The 26227-nt window shown below is 45.7% G+C and overlaps 1 protein-coding gene across 6 annotated transcripts in view; it reads left to right on the top strand.

Annotated features, from left to right (window-relative positions):
* The first annotated feature begins 287 nt into the window (after positions 1-287).
* Positions 288-26227, top strand: part of ERCC3 (ERCC excision repair 3, TFIIH core complex helicase subunit) — a 39935-nt gene continuing 13995 nt past the window's right edge. For 4 of the 6 annotated variants that reach the window (XR_004350773.1, XM_032637927.1, XM_032637926.1 and 1 more), the window contains exons 1-10: positions 305-385; positions 753-958; positions 1634-1870; positions 3578-3627; positions 4057-4192; positions 4369-4533; positions 5000-5204; positions 6464-6778; positions 11865-12049; positions 15075-15277. Coding sequence is in view for 3 of the 6 variants with exons in the window: in XM_032637927.1 (XP_032493818.1) it covers positions 358-385; positions 753-958; positions 1634-1870; positions 3578-3627; positions 4057-4192; positions 4369-4533; positions 5000-5204; positions 6464-6778; positions 11865-12049; positions 15075-15277 (1730 nt within the window). In the remaining 3 variants the exon portion in view is untranslated. Of the gene's footprint in view, positions 386-752; positions 959-1633; positions 1871-3491; positions 3628-4056; positions 4193-4368; positions 4534-4999; positions 5205-6463; positions 6779-11864; positions 12050-15074; positions 15278-26227 lie in introns of those variants that run through there. The other 2 variants (XR_004350772.1, XR_004350774.1) reach the window with 2 other exon arrangements.

Genomic DNA, 26227 nt, shown 5'->3' with positions numbered 1-26227 from the left:
AGCGCTTAACACATTTGTTTACGACCCACGTCTCTCTGTTCCAAGAGGCCAACGCCTTCGCTCTGTTCACTATCCTGCCCCAGGGGCAGGATAGTGAACAGTGCCTGAACGATCGTTAACAGGTACTGAAAAAATACTTCACTGACTAGGAGAAAAAATGGGGAGAAAGGGCCTGCAACCGGGTACAGTCAGCGGACCGCTCAGCTGCGGGTTCAACCACCAACGCCTCACCCGAGCGCCCAGAGGCGGGACTTCCTGTGCGGTGGCCTGAAGAACTTCCGGTGTGAACCGGAAGTTCCACAGAGAGTCGTCTCCGGGGTTCCTCGGCGGTACGGGTTGTTTGCTGCGGACGCCGACATGGGCAAAAGGGACCGGGCGGACCGCGGTGAGACGTGGCGTAGGCGCGTTTCGGGGCTGCCTGCACCTGCCGTCCCTATCATCCTGTGTGGTAGCTGCTCAGGGTTTCTCGGCGGCGGTCGACCCCAGAGTCGCTCGCCGTCGTCACATACTGTCCCGACAGGCCGCTGGGAGGGGGTGTGACCCCTGACCTCCGGGCAGCCCTGCCCCCTGGGCTGGGTGGGCAGCGTTTGAGGGAGAGGACGCCTGCAGGCGCGCAGTGGCTCTGGGCTAGGGGTGCTTGGCGCTGGGGAAGTGCGGCTGCAGCCAGGTTCCTCCGACCTGCGGCTAGTCGGTGCTGGGGGAACGCAAGGCTCCTGCGGGGCTCACTTCTGTGTCCGTGTTCGTATCTGCAGAGAAGAAGAAGTCCAAGAGGCGGCACTACGAGGATGAGGAAGACGATGAAGACGACGCCCCTGGGAACGACTCTCAGGAAGCGGTTCCCTCGGCGGCCGGGAAGCAGGTGGATGAGTCCAGCACCAAAGTGGATGAGTATGGAGCCAAGGACTACAGGCTGCAGATGCCGCTGAAGGACGACCACACCTCCAGGCCCCTCTGGGTGGTAAGCACGCCTCAGCCGGGGCCGGGCCCAAGAGTGGGTGCGGCCCAAATCGGAACGCGGGATCGTGAGCTTTGCTTCAGAGCCCACTGGCAGCGAGCTTTCATTTTCATAGACAGTTTGAAACAGCCGAGATAGCAATGAGCATATGCTCGCACACATGTGCTGGCTAGACTTGGGCTTCCTTCCTCTCTAACCCCTCCTTTTGCTCCCCTTTCCCTCTCCAGTTCTGCCACATGTTTGGAAACAACTTTTATCTAAAGAATAAATGGCATTTATTATGTAACATTTTAATTCCCCGTTAAAAAAAAACCTAATGAGACATATATTTGCTAGGCAGCTTTTTTGCTCAACTTGAAGTAATTAATGTTCTCCATTCATTTGAAATCTAGCCAGAAGGATAGCCAGGAAGGTGGGCTTTTCCTGTGAAGAATCGTGAGAGGCAGCTACTGACTTTGGAAACCTTTTCTTCTATTCTCTCTACTCCTTGTATCCGATTAAAGTAGCAGGACCCACAGTTGGCTGAAGATGTGCTTACAAAAATATTCCTGGTGTTGGCTAGCTTTAGATCACTTTCTGGGCAGCTTATCCTTTCTAGATCGTGATGTGGGAAGGAGTCTAATCGTCTCTGCAACTCATTAGTTTCCTTGTCTGCTGTGTCCATTTGGTGTTTCTCAGGCTCCTGATGGCCACATCTTCTTAGAAGCCTTCTCTCCAGTTTACAAATATGCCCAAGACTTCCTGGTGGCTATTGCAGAGCCGGTGTGCCGACCGACCCACATGCATGAGTACAGACTAACTGCCTACTCCCTGTACGCGGCTGTCAGCGTTGGGCTGCAAACTAGTGACATCACTGAGTACCTCAGGAAGCTCAGCAAGACGGGAGTCCCTGATGGAATTATTCAGTTTATTAAGGCAAGTGGGGGCTAAGGCTGGCTCTTTTGCCCTCCTTCGTAACGTAGTGATAGTGGGGACAGGTGCTGTACATTGTTAACTTGTAGCAGTCATGAAAATGCCATTCAGGTCCAGTGCGGGGAGCATAGTAACCGATTACCCCAGCTGCTACTCCTCTGGATCCAGCATTGTGTTTTGCTGAGGGCAGACTTCCCATGAGCTGCTCTTAGCCAGTGGGTGCTAACACAGCAGGGTTACTAATTCAGGCCCATTCTGGCCTGGGTTATTTGGGAGTATAGCCCGAAGTGAATGGTGTTACGGACTGAATTGTGCCCCCTCCAGAATTCGTGTGTTGAGGACCTAACCCGTAATGTGACTGTATTTGGGGTAAGGATATAATTAGAGTTAAACGTGGTTATAAGAGTGGGGTCCTTATAAGAAAAGACACCAGAAGGCGTGTGTGCTCCCTTTCTCTCTTCATTTGTACAAGGAAGACGTAATGTGAGCATAGAGCAAGAAGGTAGCCCCCTAGAAGCCAGGAAGAGAACATTCACTGGAAACGAAATGGCTGGCATCATGATCCTGGACTTCTAGAAATAAGTTTCTGTTGTTAAACAGCTCAGTCTGTGGTGTTCTATATGGTAACCTGAGCAAGTTAGTACAGATGATAAACTCCATCTAAGTTTGCATACCTGCACGAGACCGCTAGTCAACAACTTCCGTGAGGAAAAGTCAAAAAGGACTTCAAAGTTTGAAGTGGATAGGGTTCTATGTGACGAGCACTTGAACCTGCTTGGGTTTGTTCTGAGAGAGAGTGAATACCATTAAAAAGAGCTGGGCAGTGGCTTTCGTTGTCCTCGGCTGATCTACAGGGAATTAGATTCAGACCCCCAGATCTGAAGTGGCAGAAGATGAGTGCCACAGGCATCCAGTACAGTAATGAAGCCAATCTCAGAGAAGCTGGCAGGGGCCCTGGAGAGAGTTCTCCTTTCTTCTGATGTGAAAGGGTGCCCTGGGAAAAGGGCTTGCACCTTGTAGAATGAGCCTATTTCAGTACCCTGGCTGTTCTCAGTCTTGGTTGGGAGCTGCCTGTGGGAATGTGGGTGTTAGTTAGTTGGCAGTGGTGGATGCAGAAGGGCAGCAGTGGAGGCGGCAGCAGCCTGAGATCTGGATTGTGAATTTTCGTGGCTACTGTATAATCTCTGCTGCATTCCATCCTAAAGATTTTTGGGAACCTGGAAGGATTTTCTGCCATCAAGAGGCGTACATCTAGTTGGGGAGATAGGAACATTGGTGAGGAGGCCAGAGGCTTCACAGTTAATTTACGCAGCTCACAATTAGTGCACACATAACTACCAGCTTTGTGCTGGGATCTGTGGTAGTACTGGTACAATGAGATGAACTCCTGGATTAGGATGGGGCTCTGGGAATGGAGAAGAAAGGGAAAGAGAAAATAAAAGAAAGATTCTAAGCAGCATTTTTTAGATTAAGGGATGTGCATCAGAATTAGCCAGGCAAGAGGAAGGTTTTGCCCTCAAAAAGTAGGAGCTAATAGAAAAGCTCAATTTAGGCAGATCTGCCCCCTTTCGGGTTGCACGTTGGATTTTCCTAAAGTAAAATGAACTCTTCACTGGTTTGATAGGTAGTACGATGTGCCCAGTAATGAACGAGTTCTCAGTGAGGTGCATATTGCTAATTTTGCCTGTATGGTGTTGTCACTTGTTGCAGTTATGTACTGTCAGCTATGGGAAAGTCAAGCTGGTCCTGAAGCACAACAGGTAAGGGGTTCTGTGACAGGCCCATCCAAGGCACGTTCACCCTCTGCATGTCAGGTGGCAAGGAGCTAACACTTGTGGACTGTCTGCTCTGCACTAACACCTACTCCCCCGAGTAAGGGGCTAAAAGGAAAAAGTGAAGTGATGTGGCCAAAACCGGAAATTCATTCACTGATCACTGTATTCCCCTGAACAGTGGAGCTGGGGTTCAGATCCCTGCTAGTTTGTCTTCACAGTGGGGCTTTGCCTGCAACCCTCGTGTGCTATGTCATGGCAAGTAGCTCATATCTCAGATTTGGCAAAGGGTTGGGGGAGGGTGAGCGTGGAGAGAGGCCTTAGGCCGCTATCTCCAGATCATCTTATGAGTGAGCAGTGGAACCTTCTGAAAATGGTGTACTGGTCAGTATGCACCTCCTTCCTCCCTTCTTACAGGTACTTCGTTGAAAGTTCTCACCCTGATGTCATCCAGCATCTTCTCCAGGATCCCATGATCCGGGAATGCCGCCTGAGGAACTCTGAGGGGGAGGCAACCGAGCTCATCACAGAGACTTTCACAAGCAAATCTGCTGTATGTGGCCTCCTGGGTCACCCTTGGGGGTGGACGCATTTAGGATTTTAATTCTCTCAGGTGCTTTTAGGCCAGCATTTGCAGTCTAGTAGTCCTTGTTTTCTTGCAGCTTTGTTGCTCGGTAACAGTAGGGTTAAATGTTTTGTGCAAGTCCAGATCCTGCCTTTCTCTTTCAGATCGCTAAGAGTGCTGAAGGCAGCGGTGGGCCATCCACTTCCCGGGTGACAGATCCACAGGGTAAATCTGACATCCCCACGGACCTCTTTGACTTTTATGAGCAAATGGACAAGGACGAGGAGGAAGAAGAAGAGACACAGACAGTATCTTTTGAAGTCAAGCAGGTTAGTGAACGTACCCCTCCTGGTTGCTTCTCTAAGCCTGTGTCAGAAGCTGGTTCAGCCCTTCATGGACTGTTTGTAGCCTGTGTGAGAGGAAGGAATCCCCATCTGTCCCCAAATTTTGGTGTCTGTGCACTACAGCACCATTCTTCCTGATGGAGTTAGATCTGAGTGTCCTGTTCTTCAGGCTGGGGGGGGTCAGTGTTCACAAGTTCCTGGGGAGATGTGAGAAGCAGTGCCTGGGGGGCATTTTTGGTGGCTGATTGGATTTAATTTTGTCCATGTCCTTAGTTTGGGGCCCTTAGTCTGTGCTTTAAGCTGGCTCTCATCAAGCAAGATCTGAAATTTGAAAGTCTAGCTGACCTTTTTTTTTTTTTTCTTTAAATCATTAGGCTCCTTAGAATGTGTGCTGTTTGTGAGCACACTTTGGAGTTAACAGGATTATAAAACCTTCATGCTCACTTTGCAGGAAATGATTGAGGAACTCCAGAAACGTTGCATCCACCTGGAGTACCCTCTGTTAGCAGAATACGACTTCCGGAATGATTCTGTCAACCCTGACATCAACATTGACCTGAAACCCACAGCTGTCCTTAGACCTTATCAGGAGAAGAGCTTGCGGAAGATGTTCGGGAATGGGCGCGCACGTTCCGGGGTCATCGTCCTTCCTTGCGGTGAGTGATGCCTGAGTGAAGAAGATGGCTAGGCTGCTGTGTCCGGATCTGCCTTACGCTCTCGCTGAGGGCCTTCCTCTAAATGCCACCTGGTCAGGGAACAGCCAGTGTCACATGGCTCCCTGATTCGTGACTTGACGAATACTTGCGTGCCTGCTCTGTGCAGGGCCCTGGCCTCCACGCTGGGCGTGTGGTGGTGGACAGAACAGCTCTCCTGACCTCATGGAGCTCATTGTGGTGGGGCAGCTCAGGCAGTGAGCCAATCAGCTCAGCAGTGTATGCAGTCTTGGGCAGTGAGGAAGGGCGGTGCTGTGGGAAGGGCGAGTTTACATCCTGGGCTTAGAGCTCCTCACACTCAGTCTTGGAAGTTGTATGTGTTTGGAGGCTCCCTAGCACAGAGACTGCTTATTACAGTGTGCACATCCAAGAAGGGGCTGTGGCAGCCCCCTTGGCGCCCATCCAACATCATTTGTCCTAAGTCGTGTCAGGTCTGGCCTAGGTTCTTGGCCAGAGGTCACAGTAGGCTCAGCTGGTGGCCTACCCCATACGCAAGAAGGCAGACTCTCTAGGGGAGGGGCAGGCACCTTCAGCTTTTGTTTTTTTTTTAAAGCCTCATGGGTTATTTTGCTGCACACCCCTGGTAGAGGAAGAATTGCTGTTTCAAGGAATAGCTTGATTTTTAATCTTGATCTTCATACAGTAGGTGGTAGTAAACTCAGAAGCCCCTGGAGTTTCACCTTCCTCTGTCTTTGCCAGTAGCAGCGTACGTACCGCATTCCCAAGTGCTCAGCCCAGTTTTTTGTGTCATCATAGTAGCCGTCTTTTACTGAGTCCCTCCGGAGGTAGTCTGGGTGTTGGGCACACTGTACCCCAGCAGCACTGCTGTCCCAGGGCCTCGGGTGACTTACCCCTCAGCTTTAGTTTTCCCATGTTTAAAATGGCAATAATAGGAGTGTCTCTCACCTATGGTTTATTTTGACAAATGTTGTTTTTCAACATTTAAATGAGATGCCTGTACAGTGCTTTAATAGGGCCTGGTGCTTGTGTCTTTTAATTCTCACGTTTGTGTGTGAAGTGTGTGTGCCTCCTTTTTCTAAAGAAGGAAACAGGTTTGGAGCAGTAAGCACCTCAACAGTGTCAGCTGTGAGGATTATTACAAATAATTTTGGCCAGATTGGTGGGCCGACAAGTCTTTCTGTCTGTCCCTGTCCCTCATTTCAACCCGGCCTTGGGTAGGATTGCCCGTTGATTTCTCGTAGGTGCTGGGAAGTCCTTGGTTGGCGTGACAGCTGCGTGCACAGTCAGAAAACGCTGCCTGGTGCTGGGCAACTCAGCTGTGTCTGTGGAGCAGTGGAAAGCCCAGTTTAAGATGTGGTCCACCATCGACGACAGCCAGATCTGCCGCTTTACCTCCGACGCCAAGGACAAGCCCATAGGCTGCTCCATTGCCATCAGCACCTACTCCATGCTGGGCCACACCACCAAAAGGTCCTGGGAGGCCGAGCGGGTGATGGAGTGGCTCAAAACTCAGGAGTGGGGCCTCATGATCCTGGACGAAGTACACACCATACCAGGTAAGCAGGCTGAGAGCTGGGATGCCTACTCATCGTAGAGACAGATTGATTTCCATGAGCATGGGTGGGTGGGGTGGGGTGGGGCTTAGTGGTGGGTGGGTGTACACACTGGCAGCTTCCTTAATCACTGGCCCAGAGTAGTCATCTAGAAAGTGCTATTTTCTTCCATCCTCCCTCTCAACTGTTGCACCTCAGCTTACCCTTAACCCATTTTTTCTCTTTTCGGTCATGCAAAAACTAGACTGGGAGCACAAAAAAGTCCTTGCAATATTTGTTTTATTTGAGGACTAACGTATTGTTCCTTAACATGTTACAGAAGTCCAAGTATTGCCGGCAGTCCTTTTAAACAGCCATGTTGACATAATTTATAAACCGTAAAATCTACCCATCATAAGTATACGATTCAGGATTTTTAGTAAAATGGAGTTGGTGCGACCATCACCATGACCCAGTTTTAGAACATCGTCCTCATACTCACTTACCATCGGTGTTTTCATCCTTAGCCGCAGGCAGTCACTGAATTGCTTTCTGTTTCTAGAGACATGCCTTTTCTGGAAATATATTCACAGAATCACATAATATGTATTTTCTTTTATCTGACTTCTTTCACTTCACACAGTGGTTTACCCACGTTGTAATACGTACCAATGCTGTGTTCCTTTCATCACTGAATAGCATTCCAGGCAAACCTTTCTTTTTTTAGAAGAAGATGTTGGGGGTAGGAGTTTATTAATTAATTAATATTTTTGCTGTGTTGGGTCTTCGTTTCTGTGCGAGGGCTTCTCTAGTTGTGGCAAGCGGGGGCCACTCTTCATCGCGGTGCGTGGGCCTCTCACTATCACGCCCTCTCTTGTTGCGGAGCACAGGCTCCAGACGCGCAGGCTCAGTAGTTGTGGCTCACGGGCCTTGTTGCTCCGCGGCATGTGGGATCCTCCCAGACCAGGACTCGAACCCGTGTCCCCTGCATTAGCAGGCAGATTCTCAACCACTGCGCCACCAGGGAAACCCAGGCAAACCTTTCTTGATAAAACAAGTTAATGGGTAGCCCTGATCAATTACGAAGTGTAAATTAGAGATTACTCTGAAGTAAATGAAATCAGAGGCGTTTTCACATAGAGTATTCAAAACATTGTCAAAATGGCCTCTCTATCTGTTTTTTTCTGTGTAATGAGGGCTCCTCCAACACCTCTGGATGTCTGAAAACACCGAGAGATGTTCACAGCAAGCCAGGTAGGGATGAGAGGGGTCTCTCGGGTAGAAGGAAGCAGTCCTGAAGTGGGGAAGTAGTACTTGCATGGCCTGACAATACTGTAGCCCTGCAGCTGGAGGGGAACGTGGAGGAGAGCGGTCAAGGCTGAGGTCGGAGAGGCTTTGGAGCCAATCCTGTAGGACCTGAAGGAGGTCTTTGGCTTGCACTCTGGGTGAGAAGCCATTTGAGGGATTTGAGCTGGGGGTGACATTATCTGACTTAAAGTTATAAAAATATCACCCTGGCTGCTGTGCTGAGAAGAGACTGCAGGAAGCAAGGGTGGAGAGCAGCTAGGTAGGTTAGTTGGTGGAATCCCAACATGAGGCTTGGACCAGTAAGAATAAAGGTAAACTGATTCTGGTTATGTTGTGAAGGTTAAGTGGGCTGGTTAGATGTGGTTCTGAAAGAAAGAGGAATCAAGGATGACTGTCAGCTTTTGGCCTGAGCCGTCAGAAGGGTGGAGTGGGTGTTGGGATGGGGAAGACTCTAGAAGGTGCAGGTTTGGAGAGAGAAGATCAGGAGTTAGGCCGTAGACATGTTAATTTGATTGCTGTTACAGTCAGGCAAAGGCAGAAATGTTAGAGAACGGGCAAAAGACACGAACAGATTTTCACTCAAGAGACTATACAGACGCCAGTAAGCACTTGAAAGATGTTCTGCAGCATTAGTCCCCAGGGAAATGCAGGTTAAAGCCACGATGAGATGCCACTACAGACCTGTTAGAGTGGCTAAAATAAAAAATATTGACAGTACCAAGTACTGACAAGAGTGCAGATCAGCTGGAACTGTCATACGTGGCCAGAGGAAGTGCAAAATGTACAGTCACTCTGGGGAGGTTTGGCAGTTTATTAGAAAATTACCATATAGACCCAGCAGTCCCACTCTGGGCATCTATTCTAGAGAAATGAAAACTTAGGTTCACACAAAGACCTGTGCATGAATGTTTATAGAAGCAGCTCTGGTCGTAATCTCCGAAACCTAGAAAACAACGGAAATGACTGTCAGTGAGTGGCTGGATGGACAAGCTGGCCCCTCAACCGCTGGGACGCTCCGTGGAAAGGAGTCTCAGAGGCTTCGTGCTGAGTGAAATCAGCCAGTCCCAAGAGGTTACAGAGTGTGTGATGCCTTTGGTAGGACATTCTTGAAAAGACAAAACTGTAGTGACGGAGAACAGATGGGTGGGTGCCGGGGTGGGGCGGGGAGGGTATGACTGGACAGGGAGAGCACGAGGCAGCTTTTGGGGTCATGGATTGGTTCGTCTCCCGAGTATGATGGTGGTGGCTACGTGAGTCTGCACACGTGTGAACGTGTGTAGAACCACTCTCACCCACCCACCCTCAGAAGAAGTGCAGTTTACTGTGTGATATTTAAAAACTAAACCAAGAGAAAGAAAAAACCTTTAAGGAGAGGGTTGGTATTGGGTCTGACTGGATTGGGAATTGGTGATCTAGAGAAACATTTTTTATAAACGACTTTGGAATTGCTTTATAGCAGTTTAGTTGAAGGCTGTGTTTGAAGCGTGGGGATGTTTGAGGCCTTCTGCCGGAGGATATATTTAGCATACGTTGGTGTTCCTCTTTAACTTGGGCCCCAGGTCTTAGAGGGTGGCAGCCAGGCTTGGGATTGGTTATCTGGTGATGAGGATATAGAGGTGTACCCCACACAGTTCACTAAGTGTGTCTGTCTCTCCTCTGGTTCATTGGAGCAGTTTGCCTCTGTTTAGGTAGAAGAGTGAAACCAAACTGCTCTAAAGGATTTTGCGTTCAGGCCTTGTAAGCCCTATGGCCATGCTCACTGGGCCAGAGAGCAGATGTTAAATAGGGAATTCTAGCAAATCAGAGTAAGATTCTGCCATAAACATTTACCACTTGGACTAGGTAGAATGGTAAATCTTTGAGATTTATCCCAGAAGATAAAGATTGTTGTGTTCTTTTATAGATCTTCCAAAAGGAGGCCTATTAAGTCATTATATTAATAAGAAATTCTTATTACAGTACTTGCATATATTAGGTGTTTCCTGCATGCAAGGCACTGTGCCACTTTTATTATTTTAACAAGTATTTATTGAGAACCCATGAAGTACCAGGCACTCTGCTTGGCACCGGAGACAAAGTGGGAGAGACAGTCAGAGAATCACACAAATAAATGTCAAATGACAACCGCGACATAATGTCTGGTGAAACAAGCCGCACATGCAAAGTGCGTACTGTGATTCCATTTACATGAACTTCAGACCGGAGGCAGACCTCCTCTCTGATGACTAAAGTTGGATCGGGGTTCCCTTGAGGGAGAGTGCTGGTGTTGACCAGAGGGGTCAGAGGCGAGACTTCTGGGCGCTGAGAACACTCCCATCATCTGGGTGGTTCCACAGGTATGTACCTGTGTAAAAATTCATGGAGCCATGCACATCGTTGTATGTGAGTTCTTCCCCCGTGACAGCTGTTACGGCTGTGAGAGAACGTAGCAGTGGGACGTGACTCGTTTGCAGGGCCGATGCCTCGGGGAAGGCTTGTTTCTGGCTGCAGAGTGTCCAGGCAGGGTCCCCGCGTTGTGCTCCCCTCGGGTTGATGCAGTCCCCGGGCCGCCCCAATGCTGCCTCCCTGGAGCCCACAGTAGCTTGGGGTTTCCACTGCCTTGGCTGCCATGTCCTTCTGACGTGGGGAACCTGGTCTGGGGTCCTTGGCTGCCCTTTTTTTGGAGCCAGCACAGCCCTTGGACATAAGCCTGACCCTGGTTTTTTGTTTGTTTGTTTTCCAGGGATGTGTGCAAGCTGTGTTAGGCTTCAGTGTGTGAAACCGTGAGACCTGGGCACTTACTGGGGTTAGACAGCCCTTTGTTATTTTACTGTTCTTATGTTTTTGGTTTGTATTTTGGTGACGTCTGCCCTTCTTTCCCTCGGATTGTTAGGTCTATTTCTTTTTTTTTTTTTAATCCGGCCGTGCCACGGTGGCTTGTGGATCTCAGTTCCCCGACCAGGGATTGAACCCCGGCCCCTGGCCGTGAAGGCATGGAGTCCTTACCACTGGACAGCCAGGGAATTCCCAGGTCTATTTCTGAAGTGTCACTAACCTTGCCTTTAATTGGATATAAGTAAGCATGACTTCAACATTTTTACCTTTCTTCATAGTGTTAAGAGTTTTTAAAAGGTGAGCCTGTGGAAACCTATAAATTGAGTTTTTAAAAATGAATATCTTGTACCCTTTTAGTGTTTATTTAATTTAATTTGATACCTCAGAAAGAATGATAACATTCAAGCGAAAGGAAGGCAAAGGACGTTGCTGGTTGACAAGAGTGAATGTAATTGGAAGAGTGTATAGAGGGATGTTTCCTAAGGTGGGAGAGGTGCCTGGGGTTTCATCTCTCCCTTGTTTCTTCCTGGTTTCTGGGAGGGTGGTGGGAAGCGGAGCTCCTTTCATTCTTCTGGTCCTCCAGATACCCCACCGTCTTCCCGGTAACTGAGGTACAGGCCTCAGGGTGAACCAATTCCTTGCATGATTCAGAGCTCAGTGGCATTTTAAGTGTAGGTCATGTTTCAGATTGCCGTTTGTGCTCTTGATAGCCGAGCTGTTGTGAGGGGAGTGCTGGGGCTCCCTAGCTTAGGGCTTCCTCCAGGTCATCTCCCTCTCTTGTTCTCCTTTTCACCCTTCTTTTGGACAGGTCTAAAAGTGGAGATTAAGCATTCGCACCTAATCATTCTTGTCTAGAGCCAGGTTCCTGTGATCCAGAAGCCCGGGGGTCAGCCGTACAGTGTCCCGGGCCAGTATTAGGTCGAGGCTGTCTTTGGTACTTTGAGCGTTTAAAAAAGTGACAGCGTGAATGCGCCGATTGTTTCCCCAGCCAAGATGTTCCGACGGGTGCTCACCATTGTGCAGGCCCACTGCAAACTGGGCTTGACCGCAACACTCGTCCGGGAAGATGACAAAATTGTCGACTTAAATTTTCTGATTGGGCCCAAGCTCTATGAAGCCAACTGGATGGAGCTGCAGAACAACGGCTACATCGCCAAAGTCCAGTGCGCTGAGGTAGCTGTCCCCTTCCTGGCACGGTCCCTGGGGGAGGGAAATGGATCAGGTCGATTCCTCGTGGGCAGGTACACAGGTCAGGACCTGAGCAAAAGTGCTGCTGCCTCGTGCAGTACCCTCAGCCCCCCGTGGGGTGGGCAGTCTGCCGCGATTTCACAGATGTGTGAAGCAGAATCACTTGTCCACGGGCACACAGGAAGTGGTCAGGTCAGGAGGCTGATCCAGGCTGGCTTGGCGTTTCGTCCTCTTTGGGAATGAGCACCTCAGGGTACTCCTGCCCACCCTCACCCGGAGGGATTCTTGCTGGTCCTGCGTGGGCAAACCCACAGGCCACCCCCAGTACCAAAGCCTGTTGGTTTTGATGCCCCCAGAAGGCACATGTGACCTTGATTATTTTATTTCTAAGAACCCATTTTCCCTATATTCTGTGATGAATACCTGCACAGGTATGTGTTTAAAATACATGTTCAAAGAAAGGTAAGTCTTCTCAGAAGGAACAGCAACAGAAATCCTTTCTGGCACCTTAAAATGACTGTCACTCAGTGGCTAGAGTAGGGTGGGCTGTGTCCTCAGAGGGCAGACATGGGCCTTTCGGGTGAAGGTGAGTGTGAGGAAGCTGTGCAGGTGGACTTGCTCTGTCGAGAAGCTTCCTTACCCTTTGGTTACATCTTCGTAATCAGCACCCACCTTACACAGCATTGTCAGAACTTTTGAGGCGCCTGTTCCTCTCTAGTTGCATCTCCCCTCCCCCTGCCAGGGTAACCGCTGTCTTGGAGCTTAGGTTTGTCATCTTGCTTTTCTTTATTATTTTACTTCCTATGTATAATTCCCAAAACATTCATTGTTTAGCTTTGCCTTTTAAAAAATCTTTATGTATATGCAAATAGAATCAGGTTATATGTGTTCTTGTATGACTTCTGTCTTTTGCTTAGTATTTTTTTCTTTGCATAATGCATTATTTTTTTAATGATACATGTAGCTGTAGTTTATTAGTTTTAATTCTTCTGTAGTATTCCATTGGACAAATATACCACAATTTGATAGCTAATGGAATATTACACAGAAGTAAAAATAAAATCGTTTCTAACGTCGACAGATGTTTGGGTTGCTAAGTTGTTTTTTTTCACAGCCTTGTCGAGGTCTAGTTTATGTTCCATAACATTCATCTGTTGTTAGAAAATAGTGTGATGTATAACTTCTGTGGTTTTAGTAAATGTAAAGAGTTGTGCAGCTACGCCCCCAATCCAGTTTCAGAGCATCTCCCCCATCCCCAAAAGTTCCCTTGTGCCCATTAGCAAGGCCCTGCTTCTAGTCCCAACCCTAGGCGGACACTGTCTCTGAATTTGGAGCTGTTTTTTTGTTGTTATGACAGTATTGCTGCATGTATTTTTTGTACCTGTTTCCTGTGTCAGACGTTTCCTAAAGCAGTGTTCACACTGTGGACTGTGACCACGTAGTAGATGGTGACATCACTTCGGTGCGTCATGATCAGGATAGAGTAGAATCTACCAGAATGCATAATATGTATTAAAGGTATATATTGTTTCCTAAGACTGTTTGTGTGTGGGAGTGTTTAGTTTATGACATAAACTGGTCCAAGTTTGAAGGCCACTGCTGTGGCAGGTGCACCTAGAAGTAGCATTGCCTGGGTCAAGGGCTTTCCGGATGCTCACTTCACTAGTCATGTGGAAAACTCTGTTTCCCAAAGTGGTTGCACCAGTTAACACTCTCGTCCAGGGTGAGTGAGCTAGCTCCACATCTCCAGCACCTAATATGGAAATGTCTTCTTTTAATTTTTACAGACCTGATTAAGTGTGAAATGGTATCTTTTTATGGTCTTAACTTGTGTTTCCCTGTTTACTGATGACGTTGAGTATCTTTTCGTACGTTCATTGGCCACTTGTGTTTCATATTCTGGGAAATGCATGATTTTAAAGATTTTACTGTGAAAAAAGAATTGCTTTGGTTATGAAGAACTAGAAATTCTAAAGGGGTCATAATAGGATATGTCCCAGAGAGAATCAGAAAAGGTAACGACAGCAAAACTTAGATTTGAGCTCAGCACAGAGTTTGACACATAACCGTGTCAGCTAATTCTGCAGTGGTGGCAGCATGAAGAAGTGGTCTGTGGCAATCACACAGAAGTGGCGCTGGTCGCAACCAAAACCTCAGTCTGCCAGTGTAGGCTATGGCTTGTTCCAGTGCAAAGCTCCTGGAGGGTCTGTACACAGCCTTGAGACCTTTAGTCATGGCACTTCAGTGTACTTGCCCGAGCTTCCTTTAGTTTGTCAACAGCCAAGCACAGGGCTTAGCAGAGAGGAGGCCCTCAGGAATGTTACTGTCATTCTTATTTAGATGCTCAAATTGTCTCAGATGTGACCAGTGGGACTACATTCAAGCTAGTTTCTATGACCATTTGACATGTTCCCATCAGACTTTGAGCACTTCCTTGCTTTCTGGCACAGTAAGATATTTCCGGCTCATCTGGTACTTTCCCTGTCCTGGCCCTGGAATTAGCCATTTCACCATGGAGCCCTTTTAGCAGAGAATGTAATTTAAAAGCCAAGATCTGGGTGCTGGTGTGTTCATTACTCCTGGGATGTCATTGCTAGGCTAACCCAACAGGCAGAGCTGGCAAGTGTGTGTGCAGTTCTCTGTAGCAGTGCTGTGTGTGGAGGTGTGATCTAAACGGGAGGGATTGTTTACACCACTGGCTGGGAATCTGATTTTCTTCACTTGGAGCTGGTGTGAGAATAATTCCCTGGATTTTGATGCCTTTTAAAATCTCTGTTATTAACATGTGAGAGTATCCTGGTTCAACACTGGGTATTAGGTTTTGTTTTGTGGTGTGTGTGTGTGTGTGTGTGTGTGTGTGTGTGTGTGTGTGTGTGTTTACAATATTATTGAGATATAATTCACATACCATTGGTTGTGTCTTGATTTGTTTTAAAGCTAATTTGCTGAAGTTCCCGGTTGTATGATGCTTAAACTTGCATACTGACCCCTGATTCTTATTGTATCACAGGTTTGGTGCCCGATGTCTCCTGAGTTTTACCGGGAGTATGTGGCAATCAAAACCAAGAAACGAATCTTGCTGTACACCATGAACCCCAACAAATTCAGAGCTTGCCAGTTTCTGATCAAGTTTCATGAAAGGAGGAATGACAAGATTATTGTTTTTGCTGACAACGTGTTTGCTCTGAAGGAATATGCCATTCGACTGAACAAGTAAGAATTGGAAAGTTAGAGTAGCCTCCAAAGCCAGTTCAACTTCCCCATGTGACAGTATAGAAAGTGCCTGTTTTCTTCTCGAAGATCTCAGGAACTTCTTAGTATCTAAAGGTCTAGTTCTGTGGTCCCAGGGACCAGGTGAGACAAAAGGGCAGGTGGTCAGAGTCATTGGTTAGAGTGCGTGGGAGTGGGGGCCTGGTCACTCTGAGCTGAGGGAGCGGGGGCTAGAGTTGTGATGATGTGGAGCTGGTCTCCAAAGGTGGGCACGGCTTGGCATCTGCAGTTTCAGGTTCAATGGGTGCTCTGGCCAGAGATGAGATCACATTGTATTTGGTCAGGGGCCAGGAAGGCAAGGTTTGGCCCAGCATCTAGAAAGAACTTCTTAGGAAACACCGACCAGGGTCCTCCTTAGCCTACAGCCCCACCCAGATATTGTGTTTAAAACCTGGCTGTTGAAAATTTCCTGCCAAGATAGGAGGAAGAGGCCTGTGCTTCTGTGCACAGTGATGCAGGGCTTCAGGTGCTGTGAGTGGAGCAGAAGGCAAGGTCCCCTGAGAAGATAAGCCTTCATTCGTTATGTGATGGGTAGGGATGCAGAGGGAAGGGTGGGTACAGAACAGTTTCTCTTCACAAACTGTGATTTAATCACCACATGAGGTCATTGTACTATTCTCATTTTACAGATGAGAAAACTGAGACATAGAAGGATTAAATTGCTGAAATTTCTAAAATCATACCTTTTTTTTAAGCATTTTTATTGGAGTATAATTGCTTTACAATGGTGTGTTAGTTTCTGCTGTATAAAAAAGTGAATCAGATATACATATACATATATCCCCATATCCCCTCCCTCTTGTGTCTCCCTCCCACCCTCCCTATCCCACCCTTCTAGGTGGTCACAAAGCACTGAGCTGATCTCCCTGTGCTATGCTGCTGCTTCCCACTAGCTATCTATTTTACATTTGGTAGTGTACATATGTCCATGACAAGCTCTCACTTCGTCCCAGCTTACCCTTCCCCTCTTCGTGTCCTCAATCCATTCTCTATTTCTGCGTCTTTATTCCTGTCCTCCCCCTAGGTTGTTCAGAACCATTTTTTTTAGATAACATATATATGTGTTAGCATATGGTATTTGTTTTTCTCTTTCTGACTTACTTCACTCTGTATGACAGATTCTAGGTCCATCCACCTCACTACAAATAACTCAATTTCGTTTCTTTTTATGGCTGAGTAATATTCCATTGTATATATGTGCCACATCTTCTTTATCCATTCATCTGTCGATGGACACTTAGGTTGCTTCCATGTCCTGGCTATTGTAAGTAGAGCTGCAATGAACATCGTGGTGCGTGACTCTTTTTGACTTATGTTTTTCTTAGGGTATATGCCCAGTAGTGGGATTGCTGGGTGGTATGGTAGTTCTATTTTTAGTTTTTTAAGGAACCTCCATAATGTTCTCCATAGTGGCTGTATCAATTTACATTCCCATCAATAGTGCAAGAGGGTTCCCTTTTCTCCACACCCTCTCCAGCATTTATTGTTTGTAGAGTTTTTGATGATGGCCATTCTGACTGGTGTGAGATGATACCTCATTGTACTTTTGATTTGCATTTCTCTAATGATTAGTGATGTTGAGCATCCTTTCATGTGTTTGTTGGCAATCTGTATATCTTCTTTGGAGAAATGTCTGTTTAGGTCTTCTGCCCATTTTTGGATTGGGTTGTTTGATTTTCTGATATTGAGCTGTATGAGCTGCTTGTAAATTTTGGAGCTTAATCCTTTGTCAGTTGCTTCATTTGCAAATATTTTCTCCCATTCTGAGGGTTGTCTTTTCGTCTTGTTTATATTTTCCTTTGCTGTGCAAAAGCTTTAAGTTTCATTGGGTCCCATTTGTTTATTTTTGTTTTTATTTCCATTTCTCTAGGAGTTGGGTCAAAAAGGATCTTGTTGTGATTTAGGTCATAGAGTGTTCTGCCTATGTTTTCCTCTAAGAGTTTTATAGTGTCTAGCCTTACATTTAGGTCTTTAATCCTAGATGTGAATTTATTTTTGTATATGGTGTTAAGGAGTGTTCTAATTTCATTCTTTTACATGTAGCTTTCCAGTTTTCCCAGCACCACTTATTGAAGAGATTGTACTTTCTCCATTATATATTCTTGCCTTCTTTATCAAAGGTAAGGTGACCATATGTGCCTGGGTTTATCTCTGGGCTTTCTGTCCTGTTCCATTGATCTAAATTTCTGTTTTTGTGCCAGTACCATACTGCCTTGATTACTGTAGCTTTGTAGTATAGTCTGAAGTGAGGGAGTCTTATTCCTCCAGGTCTGTTTTTCTTTCTCAAGATTGCTTTGGCTATTTGGGGTCTTTTGTGTTTCCATACAAATTGTGCAATTTTTTGTTCTAGTTCTGTAAAAAATGCCATTGGTAGTTTGATAAGCATTGTATTGGGTAGTATAGTCATTATCACAATGTTGATTCCTCCAAACCAAGAACATGGTATATCTCTCTGTCTGTTTGTATCATCTTTAATTTCTTTCATCAGTGTCTTATAGTTTTCTGCATACAAGTCTTTTGTCTCCTTAGGTAGGTTTATTCCTAGGTATTTTATTCTTTTTGTTGCCGTGGTAAATGGGAGTGTTTCCTTAATTTCTCTTACAGATTTTTCATCATTAGTGTATATGAATGCTAGAGATTTCTGTGCATTAATTTTGTACCCTGCTACTTTACCAAATTCACTGATTAGCTCTAGTAGCTTCCTGGTAGCATCTTTAGGATTCTCTATGTATACTATCATGTCATCTGCAAACAGTGACAGCTTTTTTTTTTTCTGCGGTATGCGGGCCTCTCACTGTCACGGCCTCTCCTGTCGCGGAGCACAGGCTCCGGACGTGCAGGCTCAGCGGCCATGGCTCATGGACCCAGCCGCTCCGCGGCATGTGGGATCCTCCTTGACCGGGGCACGAACCCGTGTCTCCTGCATCGGCAGGCAGACTCTCAACCCCTGCGCCACCAGGGAAGCCCTGACAGCTTTACTTCTTCTTTTCCGCCTTGGGTTCCTTTTATTTCTTTTTCTTTTCTGACTTCTGTGGCTAAAACTTCCAGAATCATGTTGAATAATAGAGGTGAGAGTGGACAACCTTGTCTTCCTCCTGATCTTAGAGGAAATGGTTTCAGTTTTTCACCATTGAGAATGATGTTGGCTGTGGGTTTGTCATATATGGCCTTTATTATGTTGAGGTAAGTTCCCTATATGCCTGCTTTCTGGAGGGTTTTTATCATAAATGGGTGTTGAATTTTGTCAGAATTTTTTTCTGCATCTATTGAGATAATCAAATGGTTTTTATCCTTCAGTTTGTTGATATGGTGTATCACGTTGATTGATTTGCAGATATTGAAGAATCCTTGCATTCCTGGGATAAACCCTACTTGATCATGGTGTATGATCCTTTTAGTGTGTTGTTGGATTCTGTTTGCTAGTATTTTGTTGAGGATTTTTGCATGTATGTTCATCAGTGATATTGGCCTGTAGTTTTCTTTCTTTGTGGCATCTTTGTCTGGTTTTGGTATCAGGGTGATGGTGGCCCTGTAGAATGAATTTGGGAGTGTTCCTCCCTCTGCTATATTTTGGTAGAGTTTGAGAAGGATAGGTGTTAGCTCTTCTCTAAATGTTTGATAGAATTTGCCTGTGAAGCCATTTGGTCCTGGGCTTTTGTATGTTGGAAGATTTTTAATCACAGTTTCAATTTCAGTACTTGTGATTCATCTGTTCATATTTTCTGTTTCTTCCTGATTCAGTCTTGGCAGATTGTGCATTTCTAAGAATTTGTCCATTTCTTCCACGTTGTCCAATTTATTGGCATAGAGTTGCTTATAGTAATCTCTCATGATCGTTTGTATTTCTGCAGTGTCAGTTGTTACTTCTCCTTTTTCATTTCTAAGTCTATTGATTTGAGTCTTCTCCCTTTTTTTCTTGATGAGTCTGGCTAATGGTTTATCAATTTTGTTTATCTTCTCGAAGAACCAGCTTTTAGTTTTTTGATCTTTGCTATTGTTTCCTTCATTTCTTTTTCATTTATTTATGGTCTGATCTTTATGATTTTTTTTTCCTTCTGCTAACTTTGGGGTTTTATTGTTCTTCTTTCTCTAATTGCTTTAGCTGCAAGGTTAGGTTGGTTTTTAGAGATGTTTCCTGTTTCTTAAAGTAGGATTGTATTGCTATAAACTTCCCTCTTAGAACTGCTTTTGCTGCATCCCATTCGTTTTGGGTCGTCGTGGCTCCATTGTCATTTGTTTGTAGGTGCTTTCTGATTTCCTCTTTGATTTCTTCAGTGATCACTTTGTTATTAAGTAATGTATTGTTTAGCCTCCATGTGTTTGTATTTTTTCAGATCTTTTCCTGTAATTGATATCTAGTCTCATAGCGTTGTGGTCAGAAAAGATACTTGATACAATTTCAATTTTCTTAAATTTACCAAGGCTTGATTTTTGACCCAAGATATGATCTATCCTGGAGAATGTTCCATGAGCACTTGAGAAAAATGCGTATTCTGTTGTTTTTGGGTGGAATGTCCTATAAATATCAATTAAGTCCATCTTGTTTAATGTATCATTTAAAGCTTGTGTTTCCTTATTTATTTTCATTTTGGATGATCTGTCCATTGGTGAAAGTGGGGTGTTAAAGTCCCCTAGTATGAATGTGTTACTGACAGTTTCCCCTGTTAGTATTTGCCTTATGTATTGAGGTGCTCCTATGTTGGGTGCATAAATACTTACAATTGTTATATCTTCTTCTTGGATCGATCCCTTGATCATTATGTAGTGTCCTTCTTTGTCTCTTGTAATAGTCTTTATTTTAAAGTCTATTTTGTCTGATATGAGAATTGCTATTCCAGCTTTCTTTTGATTTCCATTTGCAGGGAATATCTTTTTCCATCCCCTCACTTTCAGTCTGTATGTGTCCCTTGGTCTGAAGTGGGTCTCTTGTAGACAGCATATATGGATCTTGTTTTTGTATCCATTCAGCCAGTCTGTGTCTTTTGGTGGGAGCATTTAATCCATTTACATTTATTGATATGTATGTTCCTATTACCATTTTCTTAATTGTTTTGGGTTTGTTATAGTGGGTCTATTCCTTCTCTTGTGTTTCCTGCCTAGCGACGTTCCTTTAGCATTTGTTGTAAAGCTGGTTTGGTGGTGCTGAATTCTTTTAGCTTTTGCTTGTCTGTAAAGTTTTTAATTTCTCCATCAAATCTGCACGAGATCCTTGCTGTGTAGAGTATTCTTGGTTGTAGGCTTTTCCCTTTCATCACTTTACGTATGTCCTGCCACTCCCTTCTGGATTGCAGCGTTTCTGCTGAAATATCAGCTGTTAACCTTATGGGGATTCCCTTGTATGTTATTTTTTGTTTTTCCCTTACTGCTTTGAATATTTTTTCTTTCTATTTTGGTAGTTTGATTAATATGTGTCTTGGCATATTTCTCCTTGGATTTATCCTTTATGGGACTCTCTGTGCTTCCTGGACTTGAATGACTGTTTGCTTTCCCATATTAGGGAAGTTTTCAACTATAATCTCTTCAGATATTTTCTCAGTCCCTTTCTTTTTGTCTTCCTCTTCTGGGACGCCCTATAATTTGAATGTTGGTGCGTGTAATGTTGTCCCAGAGGTCTCTGAGACTGTCCGCATTTCTTTCCATTCTTTATTCTCCTCTGTGGTAGTTATTTCCACTATTTTATCTTCCAGGTCACTTCTCCGTTCTTCTGCCTCAGTTATTCTGCTATTGATTCCTTCTAGAGAGTTTTTAATTTCATTTATTGTGTTTTTCATCATTGTTTGTTTGCTCTTTAGTTCTTCTGAGTCCTTAAACGTTTCTTGTATTTTCTCCATTCTATTTCCAAGATTTTGGATCATCTTTACTATCATTACTCTGAATTCTTTTTCAAGTAGACTGCCTATTTCCTCTTTATTTGTTTGGTCTGGTGGGTTTTTTACCTTGCTCCTTCATCTGCTGTTTGTTTCTTTGTCTTCTCATTTTGCTTGCCTTACTGTGTTTGGGGTCTCCTTTTCAAAGGCTGCAGGTTTGTAGTTCTTGTTGCTTTTGGTGTCTGCCCCCAGTGGCTAACGTAGATTCCGTGGGTTGTGTACGCTTCCTGGTGGAGGGGACTGTTGCCTGTGTTCTGGTGGATGAGGCTGGATCTCGTATTTCTGGTGGGCAGGATTGCGTCTGGTGGTATGTTTTGGGGTGTCTGTGGCCTTATGATTTTAGGCAGCCTCTCTGCTAATGGGTGGGGTTGTGTTCCTGTCTTGCTAGTTGTTTGGCATAGGGTGTCCAGCGCTGTAGCTTGCTGGTTGTTTAGTGGAGCTGGGTCTTAGTGTTGAGATGGAGATCTCTGGTAGAGCTTTCGCTGTTTGATATTATGTGGAGTCGGGAGGTTTCTGGTGGTCCAATGTCCTGAACTTGGCTCTCCCGTCTCAGAGGCACAGGCCTGATACCTGGCCGAGCTCCAACACCCTGTCAGCCACACAGCTCTTAAGGAAAGGGAGTAAAAAAGAAAGAAAGCAAAAAAGAAAAGGAAGTTATTAAAAAATAAAAAATATTGTTAAAAATAAAAAAGAGTTAAAAAGTAATAAAAAAGGAAGAAAGAAAGAAGAGAGCAACCAAACCAAACAACAAATCCACCAATGGTTACAAATGCTAAAAACTATTAAAAAAAAAAATGACAGAGCCCCAGGAAATGTGGTAAAAGCAAAGCTATACAGAAAATCACACAAAGTCCACTGCCTCAATTTTGGGATGATTCGTTGTCTATTCAGGTACTCCGGAGATGCAGGGTACATCGAGTTGATTGTGGAGATTTAATCTGAGGCTGCTGGGAGAGATTTCCCTTTCTCTTCTTTGTTGGCACAGGTCCCGGGGTTCAGCTTTCGATTTGGCCCCGCCTCTGCATGTAGGTCGACTGAGGGCGTCTGTTCTTCGCTCAGACAGGACGGGGTTAAAGGAGCAGCTGATTAGGAGTCTCTGGCTCACTCAGGCCGGGGGGAGGGAGGGGTACGGATGTGGGGCGAGCCTGCGGTGGCAGAGGCTCACATGACGTTGCACCAGCCTGAGGCATGCCATGCGTTCTCCCTGGGAACCTGGCAGTGGTGGGCTGTACAGGCTCCTGGGAGGGGAGGTGTGGACAGTGACCTGTGCTTGCACACAGACTTCTTGGTGGCTGCAGCAGCCTTAGCGTTTCATGCCCATCTCTGGTGTCCACGCTGATAGCTGCGGCTCACACCCATCTCTGGAGCTTGTTTAGGCGGTTCTCTGAATCCCCTCTCCTTGTGCACCCCGAGACAGTGATCTCTTGCTTCTTAGGCAGTTCCAGAATTTTTCCTGGACTCCCTTCCGGCTAGCTGTGGTGCACTAACCCCCTTCAGGCTGTGTTCACGCAGCCAACCCCAGTCCTCTCCCTGGGGTCTGACTTCTGAAGCCCGAGCCTCAGCTCCCAGCCCCGCCTGCCCCAGCGGGTGAGCAGACAAGCCTCTCAGGCTGGTGAGTGCTGGTCGGCACTGATCCTCTGTGTGGGAATCTCTGCTTTGGCCTCTGCACCCCTGTTGCTACGCTCTCCTCTGTGGCTCCGAAACTTCCACCCCGCCCACCCCCGTCTCCATCATTGAAGGGGCTTCCTAGTGAGTGGAAATTTTTCCTCCTTCACAGCTCGCTCCCACTGGTGCAGGTCCTGTCCTTATCCTTTTGTCTCTTTTTTCTTTTTTCTTTTGCCCTACCCAGGTACATGAGGAGTTTCTTGCCTTTGGGGAAGTCTGAGGTCTTCTGCCAGTGTTCAGTAGGTGTTCTGTAGGAGTTGTTCCACATGTAGATGTATTTCTCATGTATCTGTAGGGAGGAAGGTGATCTCCATGTCCTACTCCTCCGCCGCTCTTGAAGGTTTTGGTCCATACCTTTTTTTAATGTAGGAAAGGTTTTACATTTTTTTTTTTTTTTTTTTATGTGGTACGCGGGCCTCTCACTGTTGTGGTCTCTCCCGTTGCGGAGCACAGGCTCCGGACGCGCAAGCTCAGCGGCCATGGCTCACCAGCCCAGCTGCTCTGCGGCATGTGGGATCTTCCCGGACCGGGGCACGAACCCGTGTCCCCTGCATCGGCAGGCAGACTCTCAACCCCTGCGCCACTAGGGAAGCCCAGATTTTACTTTTTATCAAAGTAACAGACTTACAAAAACCAGCAGTTCCTTGCACCTGTCTTCCTACTCACAATTTCTCTTCCCCAAAGATAGCCACTTTCAACTCTCTTCTTTATTTACCTTCATATTTCTAAGTAATAATTTATATAGTAATTTCTTGATTATTAATTGTAGAAATTGCTTACTAATTTCCTACCATGGGAGTTGTGGATTTAGCTCTCTTACATATGCTACTCCATCTCCTTCCCCCACTCCATCCTCCCAGTGTATTTGGGGTTACGTTAGTGTTCAATGTTACATTATTTTGGCTGTGTAAGTATTGTTCAAGCCAAGGCAGATAGTGTACCATGCTTACATTTTCCTTTGTGTTAACATTTGTTTTTCCTGAAGTTAATAATTGCCTTGTTATTACTTTCGCTTGGTTTTCTATATAATTACTAATTAGTCCTTTTCAGACTCTTCATGCATCATAAACTCCTTCTCAAAAGGGTCAGATCCATCAGGTAATCTCTCGATTTCTTTTCACTTTCTTTCCCTGGTGGATCCCTTCCAGTTCTTCATCCTCCACCAGCCTCAACCAGCGCTTTATCCTCCCACTCTGCATTGGTCTGCTTGCTCTCTAGGATTAGAGATGCTGCCTAACTGTCCCTCTGACATGATCCTGTGAGTTCCTTGTGCCTCTTCCCTGTGTTGGAGCCCCTGTTGCCGAATCTCAAGTGTCCTCTTTCTTGGTCACTCGTTTTGATGGAGTGTATCGTTTAGTAGATTTCTGAGAGAAGGTACGTAGAGGAAAAGTTTTTAAGAATTCGCTTGGAGATGTCATTATCCAGTCTCACACTTGATCAGTAGTTTGGCTGAGCCTCAGCATGTCAAAAGGCAGGGTCCTTTTCTTGGGGCTTCCAATGCAGCTGCTTACAAGTCTGATGATCTGTTCTGGTGGTCCTGTGTTCCATCTCTCAGGAATTTAGAATCTGTTTTTTCATTTTTGGAAATTTCAAAACAATATGACTAGTGTGATCTTTTTTTCTTTCATTGTGATGGACACTCAGTAGACCCTCTCAGTCTGGAAATTCGTGGCCTTCAAATCCAAAATTTCTTTCTGTTTTTTCTTTGTTACTCATCTTCTCCGTTTTTTCTTTTCTCTCTTTTTTGAATTCCTGCTGGTCAGATGTTAGATCTTCTGGACAGCTTCTCCAATTTTCTTTTCTTTTTTCTTCTTCTTTTCTTTGGCTGTGCTGCACGGCTTGTGCGATTGGGATTGAACCCGGGCCATGGCAGTGAAAGTGCCCAGTCCCAACCACTGGACTTCCAGTGAACTCCCAATTTCTCTCATTTTTTTTATCCCTTTTTCTTCCAACCCTATTGAAGCTTTTGTTAATTTCCAAGAGTTCTATATCGCCAGCTGTTTTGTTTTTTAAGTACAGTGTCTTATCTGAGGCTGTTAAAGCTTTTGAAGCTTTCTTCTATTGCCTACACTGTCTCTCTTTTCTTCAGGTGTTTTGATTGTTTCAGCTCTATCTTTAGAGACCTTCTTCTGATTTTTGGTAGTCTTTGGCTCTAGTTTCTTAGTTAACGGTCAGTCGCTAAAAAGCGGATCGGCCTTTGTGTGTAGCTTAGTGGGTTTGCCGACCTATGGCCCTCTCCACAGCATGATCATGCAGGGACCTGGCTAGTTTGTCAAGAGATTGCCAGATTCCAGTATCTCTGGGTCTTTTCTCTTGTGCTGGAAAGTTTCTCCAGAGAAGAATCTTCTGGTCTCCTAGATACCAGCCTGTGGTGGGGGAGGGAAAAGGGAATCCCCGTCGTTTTTCACTTTCAATCTTGCTTTGCCCTCAGCTCTGCCTGAGGTCCCTAAGTGTAGACCTTCCTGTTCAGAATCTAGAAAGTAAACTTCCAGTTCTCTGCCAGGTGGGAGGACGCATGCCTGGCTGTCAGAGTTGGGGTCTGACACTTTTCCTTATGCATGTACTCTGTCGATCCTTCTATCTGCAATCCTACCCTACCACCCACCTTCCGAGGCAACTGGTGATTAGATCCTGAACCCTTCTGTGTTCTGTGTAGAAAATTGTCTTGTTTTGTATTGGTTTTTCCCTCCTGCTGGCTTGGGCTTCTGCTTTCTCTGGTCTACTACTTTAGTTTCCATGCCTGTATCCATCTGCTTTTCAGTTTCCACAGCTCTGCTTCCATTATTCTGCTATTACTTCTGTTCTCTTTGCCCTTGCGGGTTTGTGTTTTTTTAATCCTTTACTACTGTCACATTAGCGTCTATTTGAGAGGGGCATCAAGACAGTGCATATATTTACTGTGTCTGATTTAAGAGCCATCCTCCCTCCTATCCCCACCCCCATTCCAGTACTCCATCCTGACTCTTCCTGGAGCCTCCCTCAAGGGGGACATTCATTTGCCTGGCACTGTCAAATCTGAACCAATCTGGCATGGTGAAGGGCAGCAGGTTGTGGCTCTCTCATGGGTACTAGAATCGTAATTACAACTTTTACTTATTCTTTTTTCCTTTTATTTGGTATTTCTGGCCTTTAAGTGTATGAAGTGTTGTTGTCTGTCTCATTTTCTTGCTATACAATGGTCCTTTGGATCCTGAGCTATGCTCCATTCTGTAACTTGGGACTGGTGTATGGCAGGGAGTCTCTGAGTTTCTGGTTTGTTTCGACCTTACTGAGAAAGAAATAGGTGTCACTAAAGTACTTTGCAGGAGAGACTCTTTGGGTTGTTTGATAGTGTGAGGTAGTGGGTAGAACATGAACTTTG

This window comes from Phocoena sinus, chromosome 7, assembly GCF_008692025.1.
Source record: "Phocoena sinus isolate mPhoSin1 chromosome 7, mPhoSin1.pri, whole genome shotgun sequence".
In the NCBI taxonomy this organism is placed as follows: Eukaryota; Metazoa; Chordata; class Mammalia; order Artiodactyla; family Phocoenidae; genus Phocoena; species Phocoena sinus.
This window is presented reverse-complemented; position numbering and strand designations above follow the sequence as displayed.